This window comes from Balearica regulorum, chromosome 2, assembly GCF_011004875.1.
Source record: "Balearica regulorum gibbericeps isolate bBalReg1 chromosome 2, bBalReg1.pri, whole genome shotgun sequence".
Lineage (NCBI taxonomy): Eukaryota > Metazoa > Chordata > Aves > Gruiformes > Gruidae > Balearica > Balearica regulorum.
The window spans coordinates 162841336-162851343 of NC_046185.1; the positions used below are offsets into that span (position 1 = coordinate 162841336).

At 43.0% G+C, this 10008-nt stretch overlaps 1 protein-coding gene across 1 annotated transcript in view; it reads right to left on the bottom strand.

Moving 5' to 3' along the window:
* The window catches only part of DLEC1 (DLEC1 cilia and flagella associated protein), a 41323-nt gene extending 36297 nt beyond the window's left edge, over window positions 1–5026 (bottom strand). Inside the window, exons 1-4 of the mRNA XM_075746760.1 lie at window positions 4929–5026; window positions 3769–3909; window positions 1691–1847; window positions 849–959 (exon numbers count right to left, since the gene is read on the bottom strand). Of these exons, the coding sequence (XP_075602875.1) occupies window positions 849–959; window positions 1691–1847; window positions 3769–3909; window positions 4929–4961 (442 nt within the window). The 5' untranslated portion in view covers window positions 4962–5026. The remainder of the gene's footprint in view (window positions 1–848; window positions 960–1690; window positions 1848–3768; window positions 3910–4928) is intronic.
* Between the last annotated feature and the right edge of the window lie 4982 nt (window positions 5027–10008).

The following is a 10008-nucleotide window of genomic DNA, read 5'->3' on the forward strand; positions in this document are numbered from 1 at the left end:
CAGAAAGCTATGTTAATCTTACAAGTGAGTGAGACCTAGAACGTCCTGTTCGGTTTATAAAAAAATCTATATTATGGAGTTAAGACAGTCAGAAAATTGACATTAACAGGATGTACCATCTAATCTCATGTTCCCATAGTTAGACAGCAAAATTGCCAACTCAGAGGAAACTCTGAGATATTAAATTTTTGGCTTTGTTTGGAATTACAATGGAAAACAAACCCCAATGAATCTTGGAATTTGTGACTAAGTTGATTAGTCTGAAATGTTTGTTTTGACTTGACTGAAAAATTTCATTTTAATGACGCTAAAACCTTTCACTTTGGCTCACACATAAGTAAAAGAAGTAAATAAGTCTTGACATTGTCCAAAAGATTTTTCTTATTGATCTCCATTTGCAAATTAAACTGATATATTTCCAGAACTGGAACATTTTAAACCCAAAATAAAGAATACAATTTTATTTCACTAACAACAGTTTTTACTTTAATGTAACCACTTCCCTTCTCTGTACACAAGATGTAGTTGGAGGTTTGTGCTAATGAAATTGAATAGAGGCAGAGCAGTCACAATTAATATAGTTTTTGTGTCAGATGGAAAGAACTGTAAACAAATGTGCAACCACCATTAAATTTCATATTTAAGCACATTTAAACTCAACAATTTTTAATTTATCAATTTTATTTTGACAATGTCCCTTTAGTGGTATTTTAAGCTTTTAATACTAGAGTCCCTTCTGCTTTGGCAGAAAACTATAAAGATGTACTGAGATTTGCTACATCCTCCAATGCTTCAGTTCTTATAGATTGCTCTACAAAGTCTAAATTATTCTCTGCTTTAAAAGTTACCTTTTGGTGCTCTAGTAACAGGTAATTTATCAGTGATGTAATCAGCAGGGCAGGTTAAATGATTTTTTCTGAGAAGTTCATTATCCACAATCCACCTAAAAGAGGATGCCACTGCAATGGTAAAACAATAACAAAAAAACAATTTTAAAAAGGGAAAATCTTATCCCCTTAATATACTCTATCTTGAAGAGTCCAAAGTAATGTTGCCTTTATAACTCATCACTGCCAGGTAATATTTTTGGATAGAGAAACAGTCTGGTATTTTAATCCCAAGCCTTGGACATGCATCTCCCCAATTCTAAATTCAGTTCAAACCCAGCTATGCAGCCATCAGAGAAATATTTAATCTCTGTTTGTTGCTGTTATATATCAAGGTATGTATGCTTGTAATAAAGGTAGGTGGAAAGCCATTTATTGCAAATTTAATACCTTGAAAATGACCTGGTTGTTTAGTTTCTTACACTGTTAAACAGATGTTACTCTGCTTGAATCTCTGCACAAAATCCTTCCAAGTTGCTCTATTGATGTAAAGCCAACCCAAAAGCTCACTGAGTCCAGTGTCAGTCTGTTGTGGTTTTGCCCCAGCCAGCAGCTCAGCTCCACACAGCCGCTTGCTCACTCCCTCCCGGCAGGACGGGGGAGAGAATCGGAAGAGTGAAAGTAAGAAAACTCGTGGGTTGAGATAAAGACAGTTTAATAGGTAAAGCAAAAGCTGCATGCACAAGCAAAGCAAAACAAGGAATTCATTCCCCACTTCCCAATTAGATTTATACAAACATTGCATTGGTCTCCAAGTACCATAAGCATGTACTGGGGAGAGACAGTATTTCCAGAATCCTCACCTGGGGGCAATCCCATTTCGTGGAAATCTTCCCCAGCATCTGCCTTCAGCATGTTTATGGCCCTTTCTTCTTCAGCTTTTGCTCGATCCTGGGCCTGAATTATGTTCTCTTCTACTATATCAGCTTCTGTCAGTCGGCACTTATACTCATCGAGAAGCTGTCATGGGCATGGGTGAATGCAGAGAAATGAGTCTGGTTTGAGCTGTCACAAATTATTAAAGATCTCCTTGCAGATAAAGGTTTTCTATTAGCCTTTGAGAGGTAAATAGAGATAGCCTGGTAAAACATAATTACTTTACAAGCATAAACTGCCCTGGTAAAACACCATCTCTCCTATCATTTAACTTGTGCTGGGAGCAAGTAGTACACAAGAAAAATGTGTGAAAGATGAGGAGACTCTCTCAGGATAAGAGAAATGTCTGTCTTTTACCTTCTGTGGGACAGTGGCAACTGCACTGTATTTTGCCTAGAAGTGTAGGATTAAACTGAAAGTGAATGCTCCCTCCGAGTTACTAGGAAGGTTTCTAAAACTCCAGAATAACCCAACAGCGATACTCCTGCTATATTTTGGATCACTCTACCCAGTGTGGTAAGTGGTTTATAAGCACAACTCAGAAAGAAAAATCCTGTCTCAAAGAGGTATCAATGTCAGTTAGGACAAGGGGTAATGGCTTTAAGCTGAAGGAGGGGAGATTTAGATCAGATATTAGGAAGAAATTCTTCCCTGTGAGGGTGGTGAGGCACTGGAAGAGGTTGCCCAGAGAAGCTGTGGCTGCCCCATCCCTGGCAGTGGTCAAGGCCAGGTTGGATGGGGCTTTGGGCAACCTGGGCTAGTGGAGGGTGTCCCTGCCCACGGCAGGGAGGTTGGAACTATATGATCTTTAAGGTCCATTCCAACCCAAACCAGTCTGTGATTCTATGAAGTTAAAGACAGAATATAGTGGAGGCCCAGAGACATACAAGACCAACACCAAGAGAAACTGATAGACATTCGTCTCAATAGTATCTGTAGCTAACTGAACTTTCTCTAGAACTTTTATGTAACAAAGTTTAATCTTTTGGCTCATTTAATAGAACTAAATAATTCCATTTCATTTTTTAAATAGAAAGGGCAGGATGAGTCTCAGCTAAAATGAGTGGCTTCCTCCTATTCTGCTTATTCTGGGATCCCTCCACTGTCACTGAAATCCAGGATATGATCCCACTCCATGCCAAAGTTGCTCCCTAAAATGGATCGGATGGATTTTGCCCTGAAAAATTGTGGATTTTGCCTGGTTTGGTGCATTTTTTTTTCCTTTTTCTGATGATACATATAGCTTTAGGTGACTAGCACACCTGTAATATACATGTTACAGACACGTACTGTCAGTTGAAATTAACCATATCCAAGCAGAAGGACTCCCACTTATTACTCAGAACATACTGTGTCCACCAATATATTGATAAATGACTCAAAAGAAATACAAAACTTCGGATTTTTTCACATCTGATAACCTTTGAAGAGGGTATGATGACACAAAATGGAAAAAATACCTGTTGCACAAGTCATCCAGCCTCTACTTTTATACACTGACAACAGCTATCAGAGCAATGACTAATACAAGTATTTTACATTTCTACTGTTGATTTCATCCAAGATTCCCAAACAGCGTTGCAAACACTAATGGATTACATGTCACAGTGCATAAGGTAAGCATATATAAATAATATTTGCAGCATCTGGCTTCAAAATGCAGCACATGAGAATACTTTATTGCAAGACAGGAAGTCTAGTATGCTGACCAGCCGTTACAGGGAGAAGTTGTCAGCCAGTAGAACAGGCATTTAAAGGGCTACTGGTTTTCCTCTGTGTCTGAAAAGCTGTCCAGAGCTGAGAATATCATGAAGGACCATGTAGTGAATATTAACATACATGAAAGGTTCTGTGGGAAACTGTGCTTAAGTAAATTTCCATTAAAATGCCAGTTCTAGGATCCTCCCCCACCTTTATTTTTTTATTTTATAGAAGATCTAGAAATTACAAAGTAGTAATGAAAGCTGAACAGAGCTCCACAGCCTGACTTAGTTTCAACTTGTACCTTCTGTAGTTCCGCTGTAAAAGTCTCACGATAAACATCATCTCCTCCTCGGGCCTCAATCCAGTTTGTCTCCACATCCACCCCTGCAACCTCTCCAGTGAACAGGTCCTCAAAGGTGCTAGCCAGCAAGTGGGAGATGTCCTGGGGACAGAAAATGAGGATGTTAGTGATTAAGGCCTGATATAGGATCCAAGGGTGCTTGCAAACGGCTGGAATTAGTGAACGGGCAAGGAAAAGGGGGGAAAATGGATGGGAAAGGTACTCGGGACAGACCCTGAAAAGGGACACACTGTGTGTGCGCATGTGAACATTGAGGTGTGGAGGCATGTATGTATGTCTGCATGAGTGTGCGTACACAGGGTTGTGCATGCACACTGATGTGTCTTCACTGCCTGGCTGTGTGTGTAGGTGACGGTGGCAGACACAGTTCTCCGCGTGCACACAGCATGTGTGTGTGCCATGGTTTATACAGGGGTGTGCATGTACGGGGTGATGTGAGTGGGGTGTGTGCAAGGGAGAGTGATACAAGCACTGTGCAGGGTGTGTGGGGGGGTGTGCACATATGTGTTTGTATGCAGGGAAGTGTGGACACATGTGTGTATTTACATGTGTTTCTGTGTGCTGGGAGGTGTGAGGGGGTGTGTAGGGCTGTGTGTGGTGTGTGTAAGTATGTGTGCCGGGGGGGTGAGGGGTGTGCATAGGGGTGCGTGTAAGGCTGTGTGCAGGGGGTGTGAGGGGGTGTGTGGGGGTGCGTGTAAGGCTGTGTGCAGGGGGGGTGTGAGGGGTGTGTGGGGGTGTGTGTGGTGTGTGTAAGGCTGTGCGCAGGGGGTGTGAGGGGGTGTGTGGGGGTGCGTGTAAGGCTGTGTGCAGGGGGGTGTGAGGGGTGTGTGGGGGTGTGTGTGGTGTGTGTAAGGCTGTGCGCAGGGGGTGTGAGGAGGTGTGTGGGGGTGTGTGTAAGGCTGTGTGCAGGGGGGTGTGAGGGGTGTGTGGGGTGTGTGTAAGGCTGTGTGCAGGGGTGTGTGAAGGGTGTGCAGGGGGGTGTGTGGTGTGTGTAAGGCTGTGTGCAGGGGGATGTGAAGGGTGTGTAGGGGTGTGTGCAGTGTGTGTAAGGCTGTGTGCCAAGGTGTGTGTGCCCGTGTGGCCCAGCCCCGCTGAGTTACCTGCGTGCCGGGGTAGAGGCTGCGCTCAGCCATCGCAAACCCGGCGCTGGGGCCGGCCCGGACCCCTCGGCCTCCCGCCGTAGCCCGGCCGCGCCGCCGTTGCTGAGCGACCGTGTGGGCGGGGAAGGGCCAGGCCGCCGGGCGGGGGAGCCGGCCCGGAGGCGGAGTGGAGGCAGCGGGGGCTGAGTTCAGTCCGAGGCTACTCGGGAGGGGGATAATGGGGGCAGTCCCCCCCACTCCCCTTCCTGGGCTTTCTCACCCCTTACACAACCCCTCGCTGCCTTCCCGCCGCCATGCCGTTGTACTAACGCTCTTGGAGGGCTGAGGGCGGCACGCCGCGTCTCTGTGAGGCGTGTACCCGATTTCTGCCCTGCCACTGTCAAAATAGGTACCTTGTGTGCTCTTTTAAGGGAGCGGAGCTGTATGAATTAATAAGAAACGAAATAAAATGTTGACTTGAAAACTTTGGTGGGATTTGGGCTTTCCAGGAGGCCTGGCTTGCCCCTCTGCTGCCATCAGGCTCTGGTGCGGGCCATGAGCTTGGCAGCTGAGGGAAGAAGACAAATCCTCTCCTTCATCCCCAGCTGCCGCACGCCGCACATAGACGCAGGGCTCGTCCCTGCCGCTGCAGCCGGGCTGCGAGAGCCGAAATATGGGGTAATTCATCATCAGCCCGAGAAACCATCCATCTTCCCCCTTTGCCTGCCTGAGCGCCCCAGCTGTGTACGCCGGTTGCTAACAACAGCCGCTTGCTCCTGCTCGAGTGGGTGATATTTTCCTTAGAAACCATCCTGGCGTAGCATTTTCAGCTTGTCCTGCCTCCTTTTTTCTTTTTTTTACCCCCCCCCCCCCATCCCCCATCCCCCTTGCATCTTGCTCTGCACAAAGGAACCAGACTGGGGCTTCTCCGTTGCTATCAGGGTCATTGGGCTGCATAGGGGTTACTGTAAAGGGGTTTGCAGGCATTGGAAATTAAGGCAGACAATGCTACTGCCCTCTGATGGTACTTTGTGGAAAAGCACCATTGCAAAAATAATTATTTACCAACATGTGTTGTTCCACAAGCAGATAAGCAAAAGGCCTGGGGTGCAAGCCCCACGGCAGCCATGAGGGCGGCTGAAAAACTGGTTGTTTTAGGCAAGTGGCACATGGGCTTGCGAATACAGAGTGTCACAAGGTTTAGTTCATCAGCTCACCAAAATCTGCATTTGGAATAAGACACCAAATTAGACGTGTAGGCACTACCTTGTTTTTAGTTTTCTTGTGAAAAAGAGAAACTTGCTCAGGGGAAAACTCAGCAAATCTGCAATATCCTGTTCCAAAGGTTAAGGCAAGTCAGAGAAATCGCTGTTGTCTGACAAGGGTAGGACCAGGTACCTGTGTTTTCTGAAGAAAAGGTTCACAGCTTTGTGAACCTTCTGTGCAGGCACATCGGTGAGTCCTTGCCTTTAAAAGTAGGTTGGAGCATTCACATTTTGACACATTTCCATATAAGAATTCCAACTTTTCTCGTCATGCGCTATTACAATTGATTATAACATCTGTTTGCTAACTGGAATGTTAATAAAATCCAGCATTTTTTAAAGAATTATTTTCCAGCCTTTAAGAAAGCCTTAGAGTAGTGGCAGTGAAGCAGATGGTTTTGTTTAAAATAGTATATAAATGTACATGAAAACTGTGGAAAATTTCTGTACTTTCATCTTTACTGTCTTCCAGTAACTTGCCAAGCAGATCATCTCAGTTTAGAAGCTGGATTTTTTTTTTCCAACTGCAGTCCAGAAGCCCACCATGGAATCTGGAAGTGAAGGTGAGATCCATCTGCCCAGTAGTCAAATGCAAGATCAGAAAGGAGGGCTTAAACACTGGTCCAGAGCTATGCTCAGGTGTTTCCCATGTGACACTGGTATATTTTTTGTTAGATCTCAATTCTTATGCCATCATTATCTACTCATATAAACTTAAAAAACAAATGCCACTGTTCCCATTGTAAAACTGTATAATTCCTGTATATATTCACATTTCCATATAAATATGATGAACATTAAGAACAATTTGCATATATATCATCCTCTTTATCGCCATTCTAAGATATTTAACTTCCAAAGGCTGAAGAGAGACTCATGCATGCAGGAAATAGTAAAAAAAACCCAAACAAAAACTTTAGCCTACATTTATAGGTGTAACTTGTCCAAACATAGACACTTCCTCTAACTGCCATGTATGACTTCTACCAGACATTTTACCCTGTATTTCCCTTCTGTATTACGTAAAGTTGGATTTTACGCTGACATTTTGATTTGGATTGGGTGTGTGGACCTGAAGAGACTCCTGAGGGCCCAACTTTGTATGCTTGTGTGTGCAGTGTGGAGCACAGTGGCATTTCTTTTGGGGGAAACTAATCTGAAACTAAGCTCTCCAGGAACTCACCTCATGTGCTCTGTCAGCCAATGGGCTCTCAATCTACAGGACCAGACAAAAGCTAGTCTGAAATTAAACATCCCTAAACGCCTACAGAGTAAACATTGTCTCCTGAGCACTAACTTTTTTGCACTGCAGTTCTGCTCCTAGTGCGCCAAGCCACTTGCTAAGGTAGATGTAACCTAAGTCACAGACCTTAAAGGAATCACAAGTTCTGCTAAAGTCCGGATTATTCCACTCTTAAAAGTAGTCTCCATGTCTTGTCAGGATCGTATTGCTTTTCTATAATTGTTTTGTTCACAGTCCCCGGGTGGTTCCCACACATTCCTTGTTATCCCGTGAGGACTCATCAGAGTGCAACTGCTGTCCAAAACCAAGCTTTATCCTGGTAGTAACATGTTCAGAAAAGATCCTTCCCATTGTAACCTAACAAATTCATCTTACAGTCATGGAGGTGGTTTGTTCAGGCATCCAGGTACCAAATGACACTATGGATAAGGCAAGCCCTGCTCTTTTCTGCTTGTTTACTTTCTAAGACTGACAGTGACAGAACATATTTGCATATTAAATGGCCAGATGTGATTTGAATGCAATCAGGGAGCTCAAGTACTGAGCAAGAGGTGATGTGTACATATCTACATTGCAGAGTGGAACTGTATCTTACACTTTTTACCAAAATAGCAAAATCCATAGCAGTTTTATTTACCTTGTTCATATTTTATCAGAACGGATGTTATGACCTGGGTTTGTAAGTCAGCCAGTATGTTTCTTTATATATTTTAAAGGATTGGACAGCTGTGTTTGACTAACTATAATCTTAAATTATTGTCAACATGTGTTCCTTAAATGTATAAATATTGGAGTAATAATAGCACCCTTTCACTAAATCAAAACAGTTTGCAGAAAAGTTCATACATTTATCTACATGGCGACCCCAAAATCTTCACTAATGTCAGTGCACTTCCTTACAGAGGGAAGACTCACTAAACTGATTTTACTCACTTGATATTTGAAACGTTTCTTTGAAATTATGACATTTAGGACACTCTTAAAAATAAAAATCAAAGATAAAAATTATGCTGAATGTGCTGCCCCCATTATATTAATGCAACAATGTGGATTCATTTGGAAATATGTATCTGTACATATCTGAAATGTAAATATAAGTCAAATTATAGATATATGCATATAAAAAGATACACAAAATAGTCTTGAGTTATATATTGATTTAAAAAACCTCACAAATCCATAGGGTTCAGAATGCATCAAACCTCCAAATATTTTTGAATGTTTTTAGCATTTTCTGAAAACAGGACAAGTCATGGAGACTTCAGGTGGCATTCTTTAGATGCGGGAAAGTCAGGGAAATGATATCACGGTACAATATTTTGCACCAGAAGAATTGCAGTGTTTTACATGTTTGCATCTGGGTTGCAAAGGAAATTATTTCTAATTATCTCTATTTCTTTGCTCAGGTCTTCTTCTTGGGTTAGGATTTTCAAGAAACAAGTCCAAAAACTACACTGATGAATGATGAAACACTTTGACGTTGCTGCCCTCCAGTGGTCTTTTAAGGTTTCCATATATTCAGCAAAATCTTTAAAAAAACCCATTGTATTAAATCTTTGTACTTATCAGGCAATCGAGCAGGTAAAAATACTTCCATCTTAATCTAGCATATTCTCTTACCAGTGTATTAAGTGTGTTTATTCACTACACTGGCAAAACTATATATTATCCCGTAATTATTGCAGATGCAGCCAAACAGGTATCATTGGAATGCGGGTCTCTGTATCTTGCAGCTGAACTAAAAACAACATCCACAGTCTGACTTTAAAACCCAAGTAAAATTTGCGGACATGGAAAATGGGGAAAGAACCTTTCAATGTCATGTGAAAAATGCCAAACAGCTCAATTTCTGAAAGCTGGCATCTCACATTGCACTGCTTTCTTGTCCTGCGAAGCTGGGTTTTTCTTCAAATGTCCTAGTTAGTTTAAAGACCATCCATTTTTTACAATTCTTGCTTTGCTGGCCATACTTACATCATCTCCAGTTCTCTTGGAGACAGCTTGGAATAATCTGCGATCGGCAGTTCCACCTGGATATTCTTCATTATTTTAACATCTTAAGATGTTAACGTGTAGTGACAGGACAAGGGGGAATGGCTTTAAGCTGAAGGAGGGGAGATTTAGATTAGATATTAGGAAGAAATTCTTCCCTGTGAGGGTGGTGAGGCACTGGAAGAGGTTGCCCAGAGAAGCTGTGGATGCCCCATTCCTGGAAGTGTTCAAGGCCAGGCTGGATGGGGCTTTGGGCAACCTGGGCTAGTGGAGGGTGTCCCTGCCCGCAGCAGGGGGGTTGGAACTAGATGGTCTTTAAGGTCCCTTCCCACCCAAACCGTTCTGTGATTCTGTGATTTTGTGTGGTGCTATTTTGTGGCTGTCTCCTGATGTGAGTCAGCCCTTTTACTTGCTTCCAGTCTACACTTCCTGACTTTAAGCTTTTCTTTGTTTCCCATGCCTCTCTCCTGTACGTACACGTCTGTCCCTCACTAAAACATGTCCATGGGTACTGCTGTACTTCTGCTGAAATACTTGCGCTGTAATTTCACTTCAGCCACATGGGATCTTACAAACCAGGCACACCCAACATGTAGGAGAA